Here is a 26,227-nt window from a genome sequence, read left to right on the forward strand (position 1 = left end):
CTACATGAAAATCAAAATTTTAAGCCGATCATAGTGTTTGGGTTGAACGAGTATATCACCGAGAGAATTTAACTTACGATTATGTTTAATGTCTCAACTGGCAGATAAAAGAAGGGGCTACCTGTAACAAAAAAAAATGAAAATATAAAGCGTAGTTTTTATGAAATAGAACATCAGAGTGAGAAAAAAATAGGTGAAGTGTCACGCATACTCAGTTATAAGATGACGCTGTGTTGACTTGCGCTTTCAGTTCGAGGTTAATTGTCAATGTGAATACTGTACGTCGTGGTTGTATAGACAAACAAATTTAATAATGAAAAGACAGATTTGATTAAGATTCCACAAAAAAAAAAAAAATCGAGCAAAAGTAAAAGTTGAAACGAGAAAAGTGAATGATTAAGGAATAAAAGAAATGAAACGTAAAGAGCCGGATGTAATTTCTGACACAACTCCTATGTGCCTAATTAATGTACACTACCGAACCCTAACAAATGGGAAAAAGACCATGGAGGAGAGAAAGGTCACAATTAGGAGTTGTACCACTAGTAATATCTACCTACAGTAGCATAGAATGATCTTTAATAACAGGATGCACACCGTAATATTACTGCGTTTGCATCACCTAGTTTTTCAACGTAATATTACTGCGGTCTTCACGTAAGAGTTACATAATGTGGTACCTTACAGCTTACACAAACAATGACTCAAGCAATACTTAATATTTCGGGGGAACATAATTGATGGGTGTGTTGTGTGCTCAGCCGTCAATGAAAAGGCATACTAGAGAAATGAAGAGTGATCTAGTTTCCCGTTGCTTTCATGAGCTGAACCAGAATTGAGTCTGCCAAGCCCACTGAAATGCCCACACCATCTGACCCTATGAGCAACATTTTCACACCATTCATAACCGGGAGTGGCTGCATAAGTAATTGAATCAGCGAAAATTAATTTAATAAGTGAAGTGAAAATCCACAACCTGTTTCCAGTTATTTGACCGGGTCGGGAATTGAATAAATGAAGCCCCTTCTAGCGGCGAGATAGTAAATATGCCGGCTGCCGAAGCCTGTCACACTCCTCTGGGGCAATGATTAATGACTGACAGATGAAATGAAATGATAATGGAGAGTGTTGCTGGAATGAAAGATGACAGGGAAACCCGGAGTGCTCGGAGAAAACCTGTCCCGCCTACGCTTTGTCCAGCACAAATCACACATGGAGTGACCGGGATTTTAACCACGGAACTTAGCGGTGAGAGGCCGGCGCGCTGCCGCCTGAGTCACGGAGGCTTCAAAATAATAATTTAATAAGTAAGTCTACGAAACCCGTTACGAATAGTGACAGCCTATGATCACCTTTTTTGTTTCTTGTTTTGTTTTTTAGTTTCTACTAAGAGAAGCTCTTAACCTAAGAAAAAGGAATGAAGGTAGTTTCTACTTTTATTTGGGAATGGGTTTCTGTATTGCTATGATTCGACTGTACTTAGAGTGTACAAGATGCATATCTACAAGCAACAGAAGGGTCAAACATGTACAATACCTCCAGGACATTAGCATTCAGTATACAAGAAAATTACCCTTACGTGAACCAGTCAAATATAAGGGGAAAGTTTCTTTCACAAGTTGATAGACATTTACATACCGTATATTACTTTCAGAACATTAAGAGAGTCTTTCATTCTTCATTTCCATTAATCAATCTTGAGGTACGTAAGGAACCGTTTGAAACGTGCACGAAGTAGACTAATTTTTAACTCTTGAATACATTGAGGAGTCCTGGTATAGAGCAGTCTCTCCATCTAGTTAACACAGTCTGGGTGTCGGCCGACACTTGGTCAAAAGTGAACTGATTACAATATGCACAATAGAAAGTTCTGCTTGCGTGAAAGATACGCGTACACCACAAAGCCGCTGACTTGACATGATGTTTCATTATGTTGCCTGCAGTAGAGATAAGTAAGTAAGGTTCAAATGTTAAGGAATAGTCACATTTCATTCGTGGGGTAATTTTATCCAAAATCTGAAAAATAACTGAACGATGGGTTCCTGACCCCGTTTAAAGCAATTTCATGTAGCATATTTATTTATTTATTTATTTATTTATTTATTTATTTCTTCTTCTTGTCGTTTGGGCCTACTGAGGACCACGGGGCTCGTTTCGACTCCTTGTATGGAAATTCTGTTTTCTCTTTGCCCAGAAAGCTTTAATCTTCTGGCTGTGTGCTTGTTTCCTTTCCTCGGTCCACTTCGGTCGGGTGGTGCCTGTACTCTGCTGGTGAGAGACTCTGGAAAGACACTTTGAAAGGTTAACTGCCGGAATAATACACGATCCTGTATGGTTTGTTCTGAAATCCCCAGCTGTTCTAAGCCGGACTTCACTGTGGTGATCCATTTATTTTTGGACGCTTTCCCTCTGCCTGTAGGGGTAAAGATCTTGCTGGTTAGTCTGTAAGTACTCATACGAGTCAAATGCCCATAGAAAGTCAATCGCCTCTTCCTCATGGATGTAACTATGTCTTCTTGATGGTCATAGGTCTCTTTGTTGTGCCTTATCCTGTAAGTACCATCCCCTTCTCTTATTGGTCCTAAAATCCTCCTTAGTATTTATTTATTTATTTATTTATTTATTTATTTATTTATTTATTTATTTATTTATTTATTTATTTGACTTGAGCAGTGGCGAAGTCAGGGCTCGTAGCCATCTCTTACACTAAACTACATAATTTACAGATAATTCATATAAAAAAGAAATGTATTATTCTATTTAAAAATCAAAGATAAACTAAAAATTACAGATTTGGACAACATATAATGAAGAAAGAAAGCAAATTTCAACAAATAAAATGGAATAAATTAAAATCAATCCGAAGGATAAAGGTAAAGGAAGAAAGAGGGAAAGTCATAATGGAAAAGTAATATATAAGCTGAAAAATATAAGCAATGCATAATGAAAACACAATACGTAATAAAGTGAAAATTTCGGCCATTTTGATTGCATTGGTCATATTTTGCTCATGTCAGTGATATAAGGTCATATTTGCTTATACAATGCCTGACAAGGGAGTTAAGCACCTAGGAGTGGTTTAAAGTGAATGAAACTACATATGCTGAAATACCATGTACCTTTATTGAACTGATTACAATATGGGATGAAAGAGACAAGGCCGTTGGCTGTTTCAGGTGGAATGTTGGCGCCAGGTCAATAGGGTGGCGCACCCCTCGTGGCCGCTATGCATGCCCTTATACGGTTTGGAATGGTGTGAAACAGCCTTTGGATCATCTCCTGAGACAAGTTCGTCCACAGTTGTTGCAGCTCTACCTGCAGATCCCGCAGGTTGGTACTGGGACGTCATCCCACACGTGTTCAATGATGGAGAGATCCGGGGATGTTGCTGGCCACGGGAGGACTTCAGCATGCTCTAGGCAGTGTATAGACACACGTCCTGTGTGTGGACTTGAATTATATTGTTGGAAAACTGTCACAGGGTGCTGTGCTCTAAGGGGTAGGACGTGCGGACACAGGATGTCTGTGACGTATCGCTGTGCCGTCAAAGTCTGCCGCAGCACTATTAGAGGTGACCTGAACGCATATCATATGGTTCTCCACACCATGATGCCTGTGTGCCTTTCCACAATATGGGAAAGATCTGCGCTCTGCCCTCGACCCCGCCAAACCCGCACACGATGGTCATCGGAGGTTATGGAGATGCGGGACTCATCACTGAACATGATGCAACGCCAGTCGTCCTCTGTCCATGCCTCCCGGGCAAGGCACCAGTCCAAATGCAGGCGTTGGTGTTCTGGTGTCAATGGAAACCGACGCATGAGGAGGTGAGACCCCAATCCGGCGGATGCGAGTTGTCGAGACATTGTGCAGGAACTCACAGGATGTTGGAGAGTCTCCAGTACATATTCGCGGATGGCGGTGCGGAAATTATGGGATCTCGCTATGCTTGGCGCACCATACGACGTTCCTCCCTCTGGGTGGTGTTTCTTGGTCGACCTGATTGGGTGTCCTCATGTACCCGTTGAGTACAACATCGGGCCACTCTGACATCTGAATAGGCCTACATGCCTGACAACCAACCAGCTTCATGCCGTTTCACAAAGCGGCCTCTGTCAAATGCTGTCAGTTGGTGGATAGGCTGTCTAACGCGTCTGCGAGGCATCATGGGTGCTTCGTACTGTACGTAGTCCTCTCTGCACGTCTTGCATAACTTGTTGACTTACAGCAGGTGACGAATGCACTCTGGTGGGCGTTCTACACATTACAGAACCTTGTAAATCTACTCATGTATTCACACATCAATGGTGTGCATGTATAGCGAAATGGGATAATATTGAACCACATCTTCTGGGTGCTTAAATTTTTTTGTCAGGCAATGTATTCTGAGCATTTTGCTTAAATTGAGGCATCGTTTTTAAGAAGGGACATGTTAACATTGATGCTTTCACGGCCCGTAGTTGTACATGGGTGAAAAGTGAAGAGTTTCACCTAGTTTTCTTGACATTGCATGAGCCCAAAAGCCCACATCATGTCTGCAAGGTCATGTCTATTTGCGTCGAGTTTCAAACACAGGTTTAGAAGACATGATTCCGAGATTGGGGTGCTGTACGAACGGGCACAGGCAGATACGAAAAAGAATGCTAATACTTCATTTTTAGTGTTTTTTTAGGAAAACTGAATCAGAACTAGGACTCAGGGCTATGACATTGAATGAATGTATTCCTACTGCAGCTCTGTCAGTTTGTTGTGACTGCTGTATTATCGCTAATCACTTTTAGATACGTTTAATGTTAGTAATACACTAATACTTGCTGCCTATCCCTAAAATATTTAGGTCATACTTTACTTTTCTTAGGTCATATTTAGCTAGTTTTAGGGCATATTTCTTTGTATATTTTGTACTTCTTTAGGTCATAATCTTCAGAACACTAATAATAATTTTTATTATGTGTAACTTCCTATGTGACTGTGTTGTAATAATTATGTTACGTTAGGTGTTTCTTTTAGGGTGTGTCAAAATGCTTTTAATTTGTGCTACGATTGCGTGACTGGATGGAATCTCAACGTTAATGCTGAAACATGTGTTAACGTTTCGAAGTGGCTGATTTTTTCATCTCTCTTCTAAAGTTCCTTTCCTTCCTAGTTTTGTATATAATTCGACCAAAGTGCTTATTTTCTTGTATTGATTAATTTTAAACTTGTCTGTGATTTACAATGTAATACCATTTTAGTTTTTAGTAAGTCAGGAAAAATTGGGTTAATTTTAAATTCTTCTTTAACGGTTCAAGTTTTTGTTTTAAAAGCGAGCATTTGAAGTTATTAGAGATTCCGGCAATCCAATTCACTATAACTCACGGGACGAAAGTAGAGAGGGAAACATAAAAATAAGCAAAATGTGAGGCTGTATTGTGCAATTTAAAAGGGTACGATTGAAAATAACGGCATGCGGCTCCTGAAGAGGCCTGAGGCAGGTCTTTCGAGTTGACGCCGTACAGGCGACTTGCGCTTCTATGAGGATGGGATGAATTCTAATGCTGAAGAAGGCATACACATCCAGCCCACGAGTCATTGGATGTAACCAATGAAGGTTAAGATCTACGACCAGCCGGGAATCCAACCCGGTACCATCTGAACCATTTAGCCATGCAGCAGGACACGTGTAATAGTGTGCGGAAGAGTTTTTCTTTAGGAGGCAAATGAAGCCCTTGTGTAGGAAATGCCACATAAATTCATCAAAGCTACTGTCTTGTAGATGTGGCAGAACACTGGCTGCTATGAGCTAAGGGAAGAAAACTCTGAAAGAAAACCACGGTAGCGTCTGACCTCTCAGCGGGCGACTGCAAACGATGACTGTACCCCATGTTTGAGGTGGCCGATATAAAATCGATATCAGGCTGATGTGACAACAATGGCAGGACGCCGATAATGCTGGCATGAAGGTTCTGAATTTAAAATCAGATGATGTCTTTAATCGAGTAAAACGACGTTCCAAACCCAAAAATCAAACCTGCACCGGCGGGACCGATGCTCAGATGAAATGGACGACACGTAATGATGCATTGTATAAGTTATATTCTGTAAATCTTGTGTGAATTCCTGTGTGGCTACGTTGTAATTGTTTATTTTACACTTCGTGTAAGTCTTTTTTAATTTCCATATGATTTTCATCTTTACGTATTTTTCCTTTTCTTCTTGTTTCAGTGTAATGTTTCTCTTTAATTTCTTGTTTTCCAGCGATTTACTTTATTACGTTTTATTTTCATGTGATTTCTTTTTTCCGTATGTTTGTTATTATCATTTATGTATGACTTTTCTGGCAATAACTAGTGTTTACAGTGTACTATGTCTTCTGGTATGCGCTAGAATAAACTTGTTACTTTCATTGACCTGTCTCAGTCTCATCCTTGGCTTTGACAACATGAAAGTGACCGAGGTATTAGCGATACTAGTAATGCCATTCCTTATGAAACCAGTCCCTGCTATAAATGGTGTGAAAACGTTGCTCATAGGGTCGGCTGTTACGGGCATTTCAGTGGGCTTGCCAGACTGAAATCTGGCTCAGTGAGAAAAACAAAGGAAAATGACCACATTCTTCATTTCCCTGGTACGACTTTTCAGTGACTCCTGGGCCACCTATGACGGCTGATGGTTGAGCTGTTGATATCCAAACCAGCCTCCGGGCTATGCGCTCAACATGCATACCATTTACGTTCTCTCGAAATATCGAGTATAGCTTGAGTCATTGTTTGTGTAAGCTGTAAGGTTCCACTTTATTTAACTCTTACTGACGACCACAGTAATATTACGTTGCGAAACAGGAGGAAATGCTAACGCAGTAATATTGCGTCGCGAATTGTATTCTGTTATTAAAGAACATTCTATACTACTGTAGGCAGATACTACTAGTGGGATGACTCCTAATTGTGACCTTTTTCTCCTCCCTGGTCTTTTTCCTTTTCTTAGGATTTGGTAGTATACATGAATTTGGCCCAAATTTTTAGGGCTGGATGTCATTGCTGACACAAACTTTATGTGGAATACTGTATTCACGATAGCGTGTTTCTGTGGTGGTTGGTAGTGTGATGAGATTTACTGTGTGCAAATGAAGAGGTCTGTAGTAAGAAGAACATAAATACCCAATACCCGACCGAGAGGAATTAAGCAGATATAATCCCCTGTCCAGCCGGGATTCGACTCTAGGACTTTCTGAACTGGAGGCAACTAGGATGGCTATTCAGCCGAAGAGCCCAGTAATTCTGAGGTTGCTATTCATTTGAGTTATTTTGTGACCGAAGGACAGAGGAACTTCGTGACACCACCGGACATTTCAGGTGAAAATTCCAACCAGTGATCGATCAGAAATCAAACCTGTCGTCGTAGTGGAAATCCTGAAGGTAAGCTACGATGCTAATCAAGTCCCGCACACACAAATATTAAGTTCCATTTAGTAATAAAAAATAATGAAGTATTCACTAGCGAATAAAAATGTAAAATACTTTATTTTCATTATCTTATCACAAATACAATAATATCAGCACAAAATTGGTACAATTATCACACAAAATAAAAATGAGTTAGAGAAGTGAAATACGTTTGCTCTCTACGAAAACATGTAATACTAATTTCTTCTCCAAAGCTTTGCTTCGAAAATACAGTCAGTTAAATAAATAGAGCATTTATCATCGAATTCTTTAATAATACACATAATCTGTATGAATCCTGAACTCAATGGCGGTATGCAGTAAAAATAGGTCATGCTATATATTCTACGTAAATCATTCAGCTCACTTTTTGGACTGACAGTTGGAAAGGGGTTCATTCTGCCTCGTCAGAAAAATTGAGGTGTTGGCTGATATAAGATGCAGTGCATCCGGTCTCGGAAGTCAAGCAATAGGCTGAGGATGTCGTCACAGTGATCACATAGAACTCCAATATCTGACTGAGCAGTAGTCGTTTTAGCAATCCAAGCCCACAATGGCTGCATGTGTGTATTGAACTTTATGGTTATATTTCAGTTCACTATGTATTATCCCTAATGACTTTAAAAAGAACACAATTGTTCCAATTCAAAAGAAAATTTATCTCATGAGAAAGCTTTAGTACACCCAGTCTTGTTCTTCACGTTTCTAAGATACTCGCCAGAATTCTCTAAAGGGGAATAGAAACTTTTCTAACAGAAGATCAGTTTGGTTTCAGGAAGTAAACAGGAATGTGGAAAGCTATTTTCGCTCCAAGGATTATTATCTAACAGAGAATCAGGAAGGATAAACACATGTCGGAGCCTTCGCTGGCTTAGAAAAGGCATTTAGCAGCGTTGACTGGGGTAAACTATTCTATATCCTGAAATAGATCGGAATTGGTACCAGAGAAAGAGTTATCATATGCGAACTGTGTAAGGATCAGCTGGCCATTAATAAGAAGGAATAAGACAAGAGAAGCAAAGAACAGGAAAGGTGTTACACGTGGTGGTTTGATGCTTCCATTGATATTCATTGTGTACATGCAAGCGACATTGAATGAACTTCGAGAGAAAATCAATGTGGGAGTTAAGATCCAAGGTAAAAAAAAAAAGAACTGAAATGCTGAAGTGTGATGATGATATAGCAATTATAACAAAAAGGGAAGATGGCCTTAAGTGATATTCTCCAATCCCTTTAAGAAAAGGAATGCCAGTAATACTAAGGCGTTTGTCTTCGTCAGAAATGAGATACCAGCAATAAATGTAACATTAAATGGTGAACAACTTTTGTTACCTGGGGAGTAAATTTATATCTAGCGGGAGAAGGAAGATTCATATCAATCTTGCAGGTCAAACAATCAGTCTTCAAAAAAGATAAGTCTCCTAACATCCAACAGCTTGTGTACTGAGGTCAGGAAAAAGTTCCTTAAAACATCTATCTGGAGCATAGTTTTACACAGATATGTGACTTGGACAGTGAGGAACTATTACAGTATAGGCTTGAGGCTTTCGAGCTCTGGTTTGACAGGCTAATGCTGAAAATTAGCTTGACAGAACAAATGACAAACGAACAAGTCGTGATGCAAATACAAGAAGAATGGAGCCTGTGGATAAACATTGAACGACGAAGGTGAAGCCTAGTTAGGTCATACTCTGGCATGAAGACATTTTAGTGACCATACGAGAGGGATGACACGAAGGAAAAAGTAGTAGAGGAAGACCTAGATCATCTTATATTAAACGAATTCAATGGGATGTTCGCTGCACGAAGTATCAAGACATGAAACGACTTGCTCAAGACATAAATGCCTGGAGAATGGCTACTTTTGCTTCTGCTGCTGCAAACCAACCATATATTACTTTTTACACGTTAGTGGTTAAACATTTCTGCAATAAGACCATCGCTAAGGTTCGCCACTACCATTACCTGCGACGATAGCTCAACCAGCATTGGGACTGCAATCAAGAAATATGGGTCCACCACATCGAACATACAAGAAGTATCTTCACAGAAACGAGGAAATGCTCAGCAACCACAGCCTACATGTGAACCTTACGCTTTGCTTGGTCTGCGCCTACGTCTTTCCACCGTTACTGTATGGAATGGGAGGTTGAACACTTACTCAGGCTTTCTATTAGAGACTGGAGGCATTGGAAATGTGGGTGTACAGACGAATGCCCCGGAATCCCGAATTCCGAGATGTCAGATCGACTAGGGAATAGGACTGAAGTAATTTTGACAATAAAAACTGGAAGCTGGAATATTTCGTCCATATAATGCGGAATGACAAGTAGAGAATCCTGAAAATTGTCGTACAAGGAAGGATAGAAGGACGTAGAGTACTTGGGAGACGACAGACTTGAGGCTGAGGAATCTCGTGGAGTGTTGCGGGTTGAGCACGATATTATTGTTCCCTGCCGTTGCATACAAATTCAAAAATCGCCATGTTGATCGCCAACCTTCATAAATATAGAATTGGCGCTGGTAAACCTTAACAGAGATCCATGACAGTGTTACTCGAAACAAGACTCATTAGTTTACAGTCAATGGACAGTTTGAATTATTGTCATTTCTTAACGTATCAAACTCAGTTAAATAAGGAACTATTTACACCTTAAAACAGGATGATACTGACCTAAAACGTACTCTCAGCGAGGCGGAGTATTCCGTCTCCCTGTCAAACATTTGACATTCACATTCCGTGAGGAATAATTACTTTAAAAACCATGTCGATGTATAGATTTTTCTGCACGAGACCAGGAGCGATGAGAAATCTAGTGTGGTTAGAAACAGCCGCCAGCTACGGTCCTTCACGCTGTTTCTGTAGACTTCTCTGTCTTTACCTTCTTGACTTTGGGCTTGTTCCAGCTCTGTTCTTTAACCGTGCCGAAGATCAGGTACAGAACGTACGGAACAACACAAATTGCCATGGAAATGTAGAAGATGGTATGCCATCTGGTGAGCGTTTGCTGCAACAAACAGAATGACAGGATCAGCTGCATGTAAGTTAACTAGGTGTTCAAAAGGAATTTTCGATTTTCTCATAATAGGAAGATATCATACTGGTATATACACACAATCGCACAAAAACTGGCCGTCGCAATAGGATGAACATATTGTGCAGGTGGTAGGATTCCGGCTATCCACACGTTTTGAGTATGTATGAAACTGCATACTTCTTTGCCGGTCAATTTTAGTGCGGTTGATTGTACAATAAGTCAAAATTACAAATGTGGATGGATAGCATCTTATGGTGGTCTCCTATCTTTCTTATCAGGGGGTCGCATTGGCTAGAGAGGAAGATGGAGAGGACCACATTTTAAGCATCGATCAGAAATTATTGTCAAGTATTTTACAACCACTCAGGTCCTGTTTCTTCAACTCTGTATTCAATTTTACAGTTATTAATTTAACACTTCGGTTAAAAGTCAAACTTACGCCCTCTACATGCTACCATTTTGATAGTTTAACAGCTGTTAAGTGGTTAACACAGGGCTGCTGCCTTGTTAATTTAACATAAATATTAACAATTTGTTACAGTTAACAATTCTTGTGCCGGGCTGAGTGGCTCAGACTGTTAAGGCGCTGGTCTTCTAACCCCAACTTGGCAGGTTCGATCCTGGCTCAGTCCGGTGGTATTTGAAGGTGCTCAAATACGACAGCCCCGTGTCGGTAGATTTACTGGCACGTAAAAAGAACTCCTGCGGGACTAAATTCCGGCACCTCGGCGTCTCCGAAGACCTTAAAAAGTAGTTAGTGGGACGTAAAGCAAATAACATTAATTATTAATAACAATTCTTGATGAGACGGCCATTTTGCTAAATTAACAGCAGTGTTAGCACTTAACATTCGGTGAAGAAACTGGGCCGAGTTGAAGCAAATACAAAGAATAACGTCTAGAAATCAGTGTAAGTTTCGTGTTAGAAATGCAACAGAGCGTGCAAGAAAGTTGGAGCTATACAGGTAGATGCTATTCCAGAGTTTCTAGGTAACCATCCACTGTATCGTACAGGCGATTACATAGGTAATTGCCCACGGTAGCTGATTTGAGAACATTATCGTATAACAACAGCGAAATAATTCTGAGCATATCGTAAGGGCGTGCTCGGTTCGCCCGGAAGGACGTGGCTTCGAATCCCCGTCAGGAAGTCGCAAAATTTAAGAAACGAGATTTCCACTTCCGGAAGTGCGCATGGCCCTGAGGTTCACTTAGCCTACACAAAAAATGAGTACCAGGTTAATTCCTGAGGGCAAAGGAGGCCGGGCGTAGAGCTAACCACTCTACCCCATCAAGTGCCGAGGTTACTAATAGTGGAAGCCTTTACCTTCCAACACTCCAAGAGCCTTCATGGCCTGTACGGAGATTACTTTGATATTATATATATATATATATATATATATATATATATAAAATAAGAGTTTTGTCTGTACATTGCTCAGAATTTAAAAAGGATGGCATTTATGTATCAGTCGTGCTCACAGTAACAAGGAAATGCACTTTTTACTTTTCCGTAATTTCTGTCTGTCTGTCTGTCTGTCTGTCTGTCTGTCTGTCTGTCTGTCTGTCTGTATGTATGTATGTATGTGCACGCATCACGAGAAAGCGGCTGAAGAGAATTTAATGAAAATCGGTATAGAAAGTCGGGTAACAAGTCGCTACAGTCTAGGCCATAAATAATTTTATTCACGCTGACGGAAATGGTAGTTTAGGGGAAGACCTAAAATTTAATTCTCAAATATTTATGTTATTAGTGCTCATATCTTAATGAAAATCGGTATACAAATTCAGGGAATAAGTAGCAATAATCTAGGCTATAAGTAATTTTACTCACGCTGAGCAAAATGGTAGCTTAGGTGAAGGCCTACAATGGAATTCTCAAATATTTATGTTATCAGTGGTCCTATCTTAAAATCGGTATGCAAAGTCGGGGAATAAGTTGCTATATTCTAGGCCATGAATAATTTTAATCAGGCTGAATGAAATTGTAGTTTAGGGGTAGGCCTAAAATTTAATTCCCAAATAATTATGTTATTAGTGGTCGTATCGATAAGCACTACATAACTAATGTTATATAGTACGGTATTACATTTCAGATCACATATGTCTTATACATTGTTACCATATCGGCTATGATCAGATATATTCATGAATTTGGATTTTTGTTACTAAGTCCTTATCAGCGCAATCTTCTCCAAAATCGTAGGTTCTTCGTTGAATTTCAGGATCAGAAAAGTCGATGGAGGAAACAAAAGAATGGTCTGCCACAAGGCAGTGTTCTCGCCCCCTATGCTCTTTAATATCTATACGAATGACCAACCTCTTCCAGTTGGCACCAGAAGCTTCATATATGCGGATGATCGAGCTATTGCTACTCAAGCAAACTGCTTTGAGGTTGTAGAAGAAAAGTTATTAGAGGCTCTTTCTGAACTATCCTACTACTACAGAGGAAATCAATTGAAGCCTAACCCATCTAAAACTCAGGTATGTGCCTTCCATTTAAAGAACAGACAGGCGTCAAGGAAATTGCAGGTAGTATGGGAAGATACTCAACTAGATCACTGCCCAACACCTAAATATCTAGGTGTAACACTGGATCGTGCTCTCACCTACAAACAACACTGCATGAACATCAAGCAGAAAGTGTCGGCTAGAAACAACATCCTTCGCAAGTTGTCTGGAACCAATTGGGGTACACATCCAAAGATGCTGAGAACTACAGCCCTGGCTCTGTGTTACTCCGCTGCAGAGTACGCTTGCCCTGTTTGGTACAGATCAAGTCATGCTAAACAAGTTGACATTTCTCTAAATGAAACATGTCGACTCATTACTGGCTGCTTGAGACCAACTCCACGAGATAGAATCTACTGTTTGGCTGGAATCGCCCCACGAGATATAAGAAGAGAAGTTGCATCCATGAATGAGAGAACTAAAGCACTTACCTCATGTGCACACCCATTGAATGGATATGAACCTGCCCACCGAAGATTGAGGTCTAGGAGGAGTTTCCTGAATACAACCGAAGATTTAAACGAATCTGCTCAATCCACAAGGTTGAGATTATGGAGAACTAGAAATCCTCAACTTGCTGATTGGATGCTACCAATTGAACATCTCCCCCCAGGACACGAGGAACATTGGTCTACGTGGAAATCGTTGAATAGGCTTCGCACTGGGGTTGGTAGATCAAGAACCAGTATGGTAAAGTGGGGCTTTCCTGGCACATCCAGGCAATGCGAATGTGGTGAAGACCAAACCACAGCCCATTTCATGAACTGTAGTAAGTGTCCTTTAAGTTGCACAATAGAGGACTTGATGGCTGCAACACCTAATGCCCGTGATTTGGCAAAATTCTGAGCAGACACTATTTGATATGTATGTCATTAAGTACCATTATGCTATGCAAAATGTATGCTTCTGATACGAATAAATAAATAAATAAGCGCCGAGTCACGAGAAAATGGGTAGACAGGATTTAATGAAAATCGGTATGTAAATTCGGAGAATAAGGTACTACTGTCTAAGGTATAAATAATTTTATAAGACGCCCTAAGATCACAGAGTCGAAAAAACTAAATGTGAAGGCCTACAATATAGAAAGCTCATCAAATTGATCAACAATATTACATTGACCATTGTTTGTTGTGATGTGCTTTGTCTCTGTTGCCACTCATCTCCGATATATAGGATTACTGCTGCGTACCGAGTACTGTATTATTTTAAAATTTGCCTTACGTCGCACCGACACAGTTAGGTCTTATGGCGACGATGGGATAGGAAAGGGCTATGAGTGTGAAGGAAGCGGCCTTGGCCTTAATTAAGGTACATCCCCAGCATTTGCCTGGTGTGAAAATGGGAATCCACGGAATAACACCGTCAAGGCTGCCGACAGTAGGATTCGAATCCACTATCTCCCGGATGCAAGCTCACAGCTGCACGCCCATAACCACACGGCCAACACTGTTACTAGTGTAACCGTCTACCTAAATTTTGGCGGGAGGTAGCAGGGGAGTTAGGTAACTTTCTTCTTTAGCATGCCATTCCTCTGCTTCATAAAGTTTCCGATACTACTGACCGGCTCCGTGGCTAATTGGTTAGCGTGCTGGCCTTTGGTCACAGGGCCCCGGGTTCGATTCCCGGCAGGGTGGGGAATTTTAACCATCTTTGGTTAATTTCGCTGGCACGGGTGGTGGGTGTATGTGTCGTCTTCATCATCATTTCATCCTCATCGCGACACGCAGGTCGCCTACGGACGTCAAATCAGAAGACCTGCTCCTGGCAAGCCGAACATGTCCTTGGACACCCCCGGCACTAAAAGTCATACGCCATTTCATTTCCGATACTACTGGTACGTAACACACTGGTTCATCATAGCATTCGAGCTATTCAATCCCTACTCTGAGTCACTGATTGGAATGAGCAGTGTGCATATTTAACGGAATAATGACAGAGAAGTGTTCACCGCTGTCTGCGGCCTGGTCATTCCAGCTCGGGTAATTTGGACTGTTAGATCGGCACCGTAGTATTGTTCGTTAAAAGTGAGAAAATGTGCACTTTTTCATTTCATCGAGTATTTTATATGATAACATTGCTTTTAATCGCTACGTTCCTACTGACGTTTTAGTAATGACAGATACTGACTTTAGTTAACCATAAAGTCAGTCTCTCTGAGAATCCCGTAGCGAAGCACGGGTACATCGGCTAGTATTTAATAAAAATTGAGGAGTGTCTGTTCGAAAGATGCTATTTCCACATTTTTAGTATTTCGTCCACACGCATTGCAGTAGTTGAATGCTATCAAATGCCATTAGCAATCCAGACCAGAATGATGTAAGTTTCATATGCCTTCTTTTAATACATTTCCTTACGTTTTTCTACAACATTCTTAGGGTGGAAATAGCCCCCTTTGAACACACGCTCCTGAATTGCTTATAAGAAGTAGTTAAAAATAATATCCGAGTTCAACGTAAAAATATCATAGCTGTAATATTGATTCTCACCTGAACTATTGTGCCAACGAACTGGCAAATCTCGGTGTCACGTTCGACATGACCTTCCGTGCTTTCCTTAATCTCGGAGAATTTTTTCCGCACTACTGTGTTTCTTCGTAAAAAAAAAAAGAAAATCCCCAGTTTGTAACAGAAGGGAATCTTGATATGTTTGTTCATAATATTCGGATAACTCTCCAATCGCAGCAATTGTCAACATACAGGCAAACTAACAGTTGGTGAGCGATAAGTAATTGCATTGACTTTGCATTAAAGAGACTGTACTGTAGAAAGCGCGCCTAGCCCATCAGCTGATTGATTGAGGCGAGCAAACTGAATGTTAAACATGAACTTGTGAATGTAATACATAAGAATTGAGAACATTATTTGGATAACCGCGGTTATATAAAGGCAAGCCTTTACTTTCAAGTATATTTCATGCTCGTTCTCTTAATTTATCACATCACGATTTACGTAAACAGCTCTTATTAATGAGATCTCATAGTTTAGGTTAGATATGTTACCTTCACGGGATGGCATACGTACACTTAAAGGATGTAGTTGTTTCACATGACATTTATTCATTGAACTGTTATCGTATGTAACATTTGTTGTCGGATTTGTTGTGAGTTTAAATGAAATGTCCAAAAGTCGGCAATTACCACAATGCCTATGCTATTATACAAGTGTATAACCAATATTTTCATTTCGCTCTAATGAAAGGGTCTCAAAAAGGTCGTTGAAGGATGGTGCAGGAAATTCCAAGGAAAAGAAAAACACGGAAGCTACCGTATTTATGGCCAATTACAGGTATGAAGATAAAGCCATGTGTTAAACGCTGATAATAATAGGCCTACTCCTTATTATTATTTTTACACGTTCGTTGTTTCTATATTTTTATTAATGCGTAATAATTATTTGTTGGGTACATTGACGAGTAAAACAATAGTTATGCTTTAACCACTTGGTTACATTTTAACCCACTGCTTAACTTACGAGATATCAAACAATCCCTTTGTTTAATGATCTCTCCGGGTAATCTTCACTCTGCCCATCCCCTGTGCCCAACCATTTTCTGAGCAACATAATGTGTGAGCGCAAGCACAGACTCAAATGAGCCTGGCTTCAGTACTCTTGTACTGTACTGATTGTGATAATATTTACTGAAAACTTTCTGAAGGAGTCCTAATAATGTTTTCTGGTGTGATTAGTTGTGTAGCAATGACCTTGGTGAAGGGGCATACGGCAACACATACAGGTTTCACGTTGTTTTGAAGGGTGTATATCTTCAGCATTACTAATCATACTTTCATTAGAATAGCTTTCACTATCGAACTCACGTTCTTCAACGTTACTTGGGCATTCCTAATAAATACAGTCGTTAATCTTTGAACGACGTAAACATTAGGTCGGAAAACTAAGAAATTGAAGCATAAAACAGAAGAAGAACGAAAAGTAAATGCAGCATGGAACCATGGCACGACCAAAACCCTCAACAACGAGATTCTATAAACCAAGACCGCAACAACAACATTCGGAAACTTGTTGGTAGTAACTGGGGTGCTGAACCGCAGGTGGTCCGTACTTCTGCCAAGGTATTTTGCTTCTCCGCTGGTGAATATGCCTGCCCAGTGTGGTATAAATCCGTCCATGCAAAGCAAGTGGATGTGGCCCTTAATGAAACTGGAAGACTAATTACTGGATGTTTGAAGCCAACTCCAGTTGGCAAACTGTATTGTATGGCAGGAATTGCTCCTCCTGATATACGCCGGGAAGTAGCCGCAAATGCCGAAAGGAAAAAGTAGAAGAAAATGAGCTACCTCCATTACATAGACACACTCCACCAAGACTAGATTGAAATCCAGGATAAGCTTCCTACAGTCAACATCTCCACTAAATACATCTCCGAAGAAATCCAGAGAAAAACTGTGGGTAGCCAGAACAAGTCATCTTCAAACATGGACAAAACCAGCTGAATGCTTACCAACCGGACACAACTTGGACTGGATCACATGGAGATCATTGAACACGTTAAGAACAGGTGTTGGAAATTCTAAGTACAATCTAGTGAAATGGAGATATTTGGATGTATCACCACTATGTGAATGCGGAGAGTTGCAGACTACCAAGCATCCATGTCAGTGCTCCTGTTGCCCTGATTCTTGCAGGGGGAAGGATTTGCTCAAGGCACAAGGAAATGCAATCGCAGTTGCTCGTTTCTACCCAAAGACTATTTAATACCATTTTGGTACATATGTGAATAAATTCCTTCTGTTTCATTGCTACTAAATTGCAATGTAAAAAAGTTCTGTTGTATGCTTCTGACTCGAGTAAATAAATAAATACCGCTAGCTAGTTTCAGAAGTTCCAACAGATGCCACCGAATGTACAAGTCTCATGAACGCGAGTTAACTCGGGTCCCGTCCGCAATGTGTTAATGCAACATTTGTGAATATGTTTTAACTCCAAAACACAGACGAATCATGTGCTTGCATTGCGCTCGCTCGTCGGATGGAGGAAACAGTGTGACGTCATTGGAGCAACAGTACGGACTGTACATCACGAAGGCATTAGTATTTTTTTTTTCCAAAAGAGCACGGCAAATGGTTGGTTACTTACGAAGGATACTGTTATAAAGTGCCACTTACAGGAAACGGTAAACACTTTGCATTTACGATATATTTTCAAAGTTCGGTTATGTTTCGTGTCATGTTGATGACATTGTTAGGAAAGCATACAGATCGTTACATGTCATAATGAGGCTACTTAAAAGATGCAACAAAGAATTAAAAGAAAAAAGTTACTTAAGTATGGTTCGTCCATTATTGGAATATGCAAACATTGTTTGGGATCCTCACCAAGAATACCTAAAAAGAACTAGATAGTGTGCAGAGGAAAGCAGCAAGATTTGTAACAGGGGATTTCAGGAGAAAAAGTAGTATATCAGGAATGTTAGAGGAACTTGGTTGGGGAAATTTAAGTAAGAGAAGGGAGAAAACTAGACTTATAGGATTATATAGAGCCTATACAGGAGAAGAAGCATGAGGAGAAATCCGTGAGAGGCTTCAGTTGGAAAATAATTATATCGGCAGAACTGACCACAAGTACAAAATTAGAAGGAATTTTAGCAGAAGCGATTGGGGTAAATTTTCATTCATTGGGAAGTGTGTGAAGGAGTGGAACAGTTTACCAGGGGTAGTGTTTGATCCTTTTCCAAAATCTGTACAGATATTCAAGAAGAGAATAAACAGCAACAGAGAAAATAAATGAAATGTTAGAGGGCATTCGACCAGTGCAGGTTATTGTAAATAAAAAAAATGTGTGTGTATAAACTAATTCCATCCCCTGGTCTATGGAGTTTGGACAGCCGAAGTAGGGGACTGCCTGTAGGGGTGAAGTACAGTGGGGACTTCGAAGGCCTCGCAGATGTATAATATACGATCCAAAGGAATGCAGCACGATTTTACCTGGGCGATTTCGGACAAACGAGTAGCCTTACGACAATCTTGCAAGCAGAACTGTTTGTGTAGAACTCCGCAAATTGGGTTTCAGTAGCCAGGCAGCTGCACACAAACAGAACATCATTAAGGTCAATGCCCAACGTCGGGTAAAGTGATGTAAAAAACAGTATCACTGGGCTCCTGAACAATTGAAGCAAATGCCATGGAGCGACGAATTATCTATCTGGCAATCTGAAGGAAGCGTCTCGGTATGGAGGATGCCAGGTGAACATCACCACCTTCAATGTGTACTATCAACTGTAAAGTTTGGTGGAGGACGCATCAAGGTATAGGGATGTTTTTCATGGTGTGGACTAGGCCCTCTAGTTCCTGTACAGGGAGCGCTAATGGCAAATTGTTTGAAACAGTTCTAGGCAATTCCACACTTCCAACAATATGGCAACAATTCGGACAGGGTCCATTTTAGTTTCAATATGATAATACCCCAGTGCATAGAGTGGCTTCTACAAACGCAGGAGGTTGAAGAACTGGAATGATCTGCCCAGAGACCTGATCTTAACCCTATCGAACATCTTTGCGATGAATTGGAACGCCGAATGTGAGTGAGATTAAGACACCCACGATCTGCTCCCGACCTTCTGAATATTCCACAAGAAGAATGGAAGCAAATTTCTGTGGCAATAGTCCAAAACCTGGTGGACAGCTTTCCCTGAAGAACTTCGGTCGTGATAGTAGCAAAAGTTGGATCAATGCAAATAAACCTCAATCCGGAAACTTTTGGCAGAATTTCAGGAACTCAACAATGTGAATACTCAACATTCTATCTCTTAAGTTACTTACATGTCCTTCAGTGATAGCGCCAGTGACTAATGGGGAGAGGATCCCCGACAGGTTGACGACAGTGTAGTAAATGCCACTCATGGTGCCGGCAAAATTGGGGGCCAGATCCAGGACGTTGGTAATGCTCCCACCATAAAAGCCGCACTTCATGGTTGCAGTGATCACCAGACACACCACGATGAGGGTAGTGTCACAGCCGATCAGCGTGATGACGAGGAGGAAGATGGCTGGACCAACAGAACCTGAAACATAGACAGCCCAATTTCAAACAACCGTAATTCGTGCTGAGGTTCAAATCCTTTCGAGACAGAGGTGTGGTCGACAAAATTCGGAGGATTATCGACAAAATAGTTTTATTTTAAATCAAATTCGAGGGTTGGAATGTTAATAGTGGCAACTATCTAATTACAACTGATACAAAGGAGCTACATGTTACCAAATTTTACTGTCCTTCAAAGTAGTCACCAGCATTGTGTTCAACCCATAACCGCCGAGTTGTAGGATACGTTTAGCAGCGCCTAGTGTGTTGATAGCTCGATGGGAACGGTATAGTGCCTGACGAATCTTTGGAACATCCAGTCCGGTGTCTAAGGCCAGGTCACGAATCGCATGGCGTCGATCAATGTCCAGTAACGCGGCAATAGAAAAGCACTTCTTCACTGACTCTAGGACGACCTGGCCGACACATTTCTGCCACATTTTGGTGTCACCTCGATGAAGGCTTTTACCCACCGAGCCACTGTTCTGTAAGTTAATGCAGATTCCCCGCAAGCCTCTTTAAGGCCTTGATCATCCTGTGCTGTACGACCTCTGACACATTCAATCTTTTTCCAACTCCGTTGTTCCTGTTTCTAAAACATCGTCACAACACTATCTTAGACCGCTAGCTAACACGAGGCTCTGTTCGCATGCGCGTGATGTGGGAAGGGAGAGTCCATGTGCACTGAGAAATGAAATGAAATGGCGTATGGCTTTTAGTGCCGGGAGTGTCCGATGACAAGTTCGGCTCGCCAGATGCAGGTCTTTTGATTTGACTGCCGTAGGTGACCTGCGCGTCGTGATGAGGATGAAAGGATGATGAAGACGACACATACACCCAGCCCCATGCCAGTGAAATTAACCAATTAAGGTTAAAATTCCCGACCCTGCCGGGAATCGAACTCGGGGCCCCTGTGACCGTAGGCCAGCACGCTAACCATTTGGCCATGGAGCCGGACATGTGCACTGAAGTAAGGTAGGTATGTAATGAACGTGTGCTGCCAGCTACGTTATTAGGTTCCGTCTCTACAACAGTATTACCAATATTAAAGTTCCAACCTTCATATAACGGCAGTCCGCCTCTGTGATGTAGTGCTTAGTGTAATTAACTGCCAGCCCCGGAGGCCTGGGTTCGATTCCCGGCTCTGCCACGAGATTTGAAAAGTGGTACAAGGACCGGGATGTGGCCCACTCAGCCTCGGAAGGTCAACTCAGTAGAGGGGTGTTTGATTCCCGCCTCAGCCATCCTCGAAGTGGTTTTCTGTGGTTTCCCACCTTTTCCCCAGGCAAATGCCGGGATGGAGCCTAACTTAAGGCCACGATCGCTTCCTTCTCTCTCCCTTTCCCATCCCCCCCACAAGGTCGCTATTCAGCACAGCAGGTGAGGCCTCTTGGGCGAGGTATTGGTCCTCTCGTTTACCGTCCAGGGTTGGTTTTCCCTCGGACTCAGGGAGGGATCCCAACTGGGATCCTGGGGCTCGAAACTTTGGGTTGGGATACAACTGGGGTTTAGGACCAGTGCCTCGCCAGACGATTACACCTGCTATGCTAAACAGGGGCCTTGTGTGGGACATGGGAAGATGGGAAAGGATAGACATGGAAGAGGGAAAGAAGTTCGATAACATCCCAGCATTTGAGTGGAGAAGAAGTGGGAAACAACTTTGAGGATGGTTGAGGTGTGAATCGAACCCCCCTCTATTCATTCGACCTCCCGAGGCTGAGTGGATCCCGTTCCATTCCTCGTACCACTTTTCAAATCTCGTGGCGGAGACGGGAATCGAATCCAGGCCTCCGGGAATGGCAGCTAAACACACTAAGCACTACACCACAGAGGCGGACAAAATACAATGACAACGGTAAAAATATTGTTACGAAAAAAACCACTTTTTTCTGGTAAAATTTGAAGCCATCTTTTTTCAGTTTCGATTCGGCTAATTTATAACTGCTAAGTTCTGAATAAACATATTTATAAACTATCTGAAGAAGAAATAACTTCATTGTAATAGAATGACATGTTTCGTGTTTGAAAGAACATCATCAGTTTCTATCAAATCACACTCAAACTATTTAGAAACATATAAATATTTATGTTTATTTCTGTTTAAATCCTTAGAGATTGGAATTAGGAACCTATCTTGTTGAAGTTCTCTCTTCTATCTAGAGAGAATCTGATCATATTTTCCATGTCTTACTTCATTCACACTCTTTACGACTATTTCTTCCGTCAAGGACGGCTCAGTTTAACAATGTTGCCCATTTTATAACCTGTTTTGTGTAATAGAGGCTGTATAGCAAGAGGAGCGTAGTGTTGCATTAAATTCTGAACCTCATTTGAACTAAATTAGTCGACACTCTAAGTACTTTTACGTCCCAGCCCTGTCGTGGCCCTTTTGGTATTTCTTGGAAGGGACTAGTGAGTCAGCCGAGGGCATGGCCGGCCCTTCCGTGCATTGCTCACGTCAGCTGGCTTACCTCTGAGTTACTTGAAGTTTCAAAGAGAATGTTAGGTCTCTAGCCACCTCACGAATATTCTGGTTCACATCACCCGAGCTATAAAAAGGGTAGCTAGCCACGGGCAGTCAGTCAGATTTCGTGCTGGACACGGAGTCAGTGTGGAATCGGAGTGAGACTCAGTGTGTTGAGGTTCGATGACTGGGCTGAGGGCGACAGAAATGTTGGCTGTTGCTAGTGTCCCACCGAGGTCTGGACGCGGAGCTGTGGTTGTTGGTGTCGGAGTGTCCAGAGAGTAGCTGGGCTAAAGACGGCGTACGGAACGGAAGACTGTATATATGTGTTTGTGTATTTCTGTGGAGTGGTGGTGGTAGTGGTGATTATTGTCGTAAGAGGAAGTACATGTAGGCAACCATCCTCTATATAACACTAATCAGAGAGAAATAATGGAAGGGATCCGACGTTTTTGAAAAATGAAGATATGGGCCAAAGAAAGATAAGAGCCACGAAGGGCGTGAAAATGAAAGACTCCTTAGGCCACGCAACCTAATACCGTCGGGATCGGAAAAGAACAAGAGTTGATCAAGTGAGGTCGGATAGGGTAGGTGAAAGTGATGAGCCTGGCACAAGTGGAAACAATGCCAGGTCTCAACTCTGGCCCCTTTGTCGCCAACCCACACTCCCAATTTGACAGCCCCAGGGGCTCCTTTTAGTCGCCTGTTGCGTCAGGCAGGGGATACCGTGGGTTTTATTCTACCATCCCCGCCCACAAGGATGTTTCTGTGGACTGAGGGTCACCATGAGTCAGTGGGGGAAGCCGCCATCGTGAGTGTGAGGGTAAATGGACCTGTGCTAATATTCGCTGTTGTGAATATCGTCCTGATATTGAATACTGTTGAACAGTTGCTGTTTAGTTTTTCACTGCATGTAACTGTGCGAATTATTGGACTGTCTCTGGAATCGAACCAAGGAATAGTCATCGTGTATTATGTAGCCCATAACCCTGTGTTCAAATCCAGCGGTCTACACACAACTGCTGTCTGAGGTCACCGGACTTGGTGAAGTCGAAGTAAGGATTACCCGTCCCCAGGTGATAGAAACGGGCCGGGCCGCCTGCTGTGTCATCAGGGAGAGAGACTTGTAAATAGACGTCAATTAGTAAGTGTGGCCATTCATAGTTGATTAGAATCTTATGTGCGTGTGTGTGCGTGTGTGCGTGTGTGCGTGTGCGTGTGTGAGTGCACGTACATTTATTTGGCCATCCTGAAATAAATTAAAGTAATAAAACAAACGCTGTTTTATTCGCAACAGTACTTTTTAGCTCTGAGGGTTAGTTTATATTCAAGACACGTATTCAGTCCATTCCTTACTCTCAGCCCTTCATTTACATTCAGCCTTTTAGTCAGCTGTACTTCACTCCAACTTTAAACTACTTTGAAACGAATGTATTGCACTTACCTATGCCATTGAAGATTCTATAAGCAGCGAGTTGAGAGACGTAGCCTCGCTGACGCAGCCACGAGGACAGGGTTCCAAAGAGACCACCGAATACCCAGGCGAATAAGTAAGGCAGAGCCGAGATGAAACCGCTCTGAAATGCAATAATTGTGATTGTTAGAAATTGACGAAGTCGAAAACAGAAAATGCAAGGTTACTTACTGCATAACTAGATGGCCCTAGGTTAAAATACGAATGTTAACTTGCCTATCTTCAGACAGGAAAATCCATGTAGTTATGCAAGAGTTTAATGATGATGATAATAATAATGATTTATAAAAGAACTGTTAACTATGATCAACTGGCTGGAAGAAATGAAGCAGGATTTACAACAAATTAGCGCTATAAACGATACCATAAAAATGGTAAAGACTTTGGAAATCTGGATGCAAATCACACATTCGTGGAGAAAGCTAAAGTGGCTATTGGAAAACAGTGGGCAGGAGAACGAAAAAATCGCCGCAGGGAATTCACGAGGAGATTTGGGGGAAGATGAGGAGGGGAGGAAGAGGAAGAGGAAAAGAAGAAATAGAAAAAGAAGAAGAAGTGGAAGCCTTCAGACCAAGCTAACAAGTTCAATCGCGCTCTATAATTGGGAATAAAGAAGGAAGTATAAAGGAGTCAAGGAGGACCTGGAAGGAAAGAACATAACACAGGAGGCAGTATACAATAGACTAGAATACATGATGGTCATCAACAAATTTAAGGAATTCTAAGATCGAATGAGCAGAAAACGGACCGGCAATACCTGGTCGCTAAAACGCAAAGCAGCCCATTCCGAAAGGATGAAGAAGTACTGGGCTGATCGGAGGAAGAAGAACCGGAAATGAACGATGCTTAACGTGGTCCATAGTATACCTACCCGAAGATAATAATAATAACATTAATAATAATAACATCAGTTTTACGTCCGCTTAACTAATTTTGCGCTATTCAAACACACAGAGGAGTCGGAAATTTCTCCCAAGGGAATCCTACAGTATGCTGCAAAAAAGTACTGAAATTACAGACATGCATTTAACATCAAAACACGTCATTAAAACATGCAAGTTGAGGACGGAATTTATATACGTTATTAAATAAAATTAAGACATTGTTAAGATAAAAACAGATCTAAATCAATCAAGATAAAAATAAAAAGCGTATACAAATTATAGGTTTTGACTAATTTGCTAATACCAGAGAACTATTTCATTTTTCTGTGGTTTCCCCATTTTCACGCCAGGCAAATGATGGGATTGTACCTGAACTAAGGTGACGGTCGCTACCTTCCCAGTTTTATCCCTTTCCCATCCCTGCATCGCCGAAAACCTTCGATGAGTTATTGCGACGTTAAACCACTAGCAAAAATCAAAAAACCTAAACCTATTAGCATTTGAGATAATGTTTCCTCTCAATTATTTTCTCTAACTGTACATTTATCTCACATCATCATCATCATCATCATCATCATCATCATCATCATCATCACCGAACGAGTTGGCCGTGCGGTTAGGGGCACGCAACTGTCAGCTTGCATTCGGGAGATAGTGTGTTCGAACCCCACTATCAAGAGCCCTGCAGATGGTTTTCCGTGGTTCCCATTTCATACCAGGCAAGTGCTGGGGCTGTACATTAATTAAGGCCACGGCCGCTTCCATCCCACTTCTAGTCCTTTTCTATCCAATAGTCGCCATAAGACCTAGCTGTATCGGTGCGACGTAATAATAATAATAATAATAATAATAATAATAATAATAATAATAATAATAATAATAATAATATCATGTCGTTGCGGAGTGTATATTGAAGCAGAAGGACGCACTTTTGAACAGTTCTTTAAAAGATTGCAATTGAACTGACATGCAACAGTTTTAATGACAACGATCTCAAAATGTACTACAACTATTGATTTCTGATCTATTGTTATGTACGTATGCCATCCAGAAATTAAGTTTCCCTATTTATTTTCTTGTAAAGTAAACGTATTTAGCCGGGAATGCGCGAGAGATCCATGACGTAGCAATCATACACCGGCCGGACAAGTCCCTCCTGGTGTCAGCAGCGCAACAGCAGTGGCTAGAAATGGCGGCTTGTATTCTTTCTCCCGCCGCCTGCGAGGTTCGGTCTGTCGTAAAGTTTCTACGGAAGTTGCGATTGGACAGTCAAAACAAGAGGCTTGGAATGCTCAACGCGGGTGTTGTGCTGATCCATGGCAATGCTCGGCGCTCAGCAACTGTTCTGCAAGAGTTCGGCCGGAAGGTGTTTGATCATCCACCATACAGTCCTGAT

At 41.5% G+C, this 26,227-nt stretch overlaps 1 protein-coding gene across 1 annotated transcript in view; it reads right to left on the reverse strand.

Moving 5' to 3' along the window:
* Positions 1 to 7,507: 7,507 nt before the first annotated feature.
* LOC136880798 (sialin) overlaps positions 7,508 to 26,227 on the reverse strand; it is a 72,711-nt gene continuing 53,991 nt past the window's right edge. Inside the window, exons 7-9 of the mRNA XM_067153329.2 lie at positions 23,918 to 24,050; positions 19,751 to 19,992; positions 7,508 to 10,432 (exon numbers count right to left, since the gene is read on the reverse strand). Of these exons, the coding sequence (XP_067009430.2) occupies positions 10,274 to 10,432; positions 19,751 to 19,992; positions 23,918 to 24,050 (534 nt within the window). The 3' untranslated portion in view covers positions 7,508 to 10,273. The remainder of the gene's footprint in view (positions 10,433 to 19,750; positions 19,993 to 23,917; positions 24,051 to 26,227) is intronic.

Source organism: Anabrus simplex, chromosome 9 (assembly GCF_040414725.1).
Source record: "Anabrus simplex isolate iqAnaSimp1 chromosome 9, ASM4041472v1, whole genome shotgun sequence".
In the NCBI taxonomy this organism is placed as follows: domain Eukaryota; kingdom Metazoa; phylum Arthropoda; class Insecta; order Orthoptera; family Tettigoniidae; genus Anabrus; species Anabrus simplex.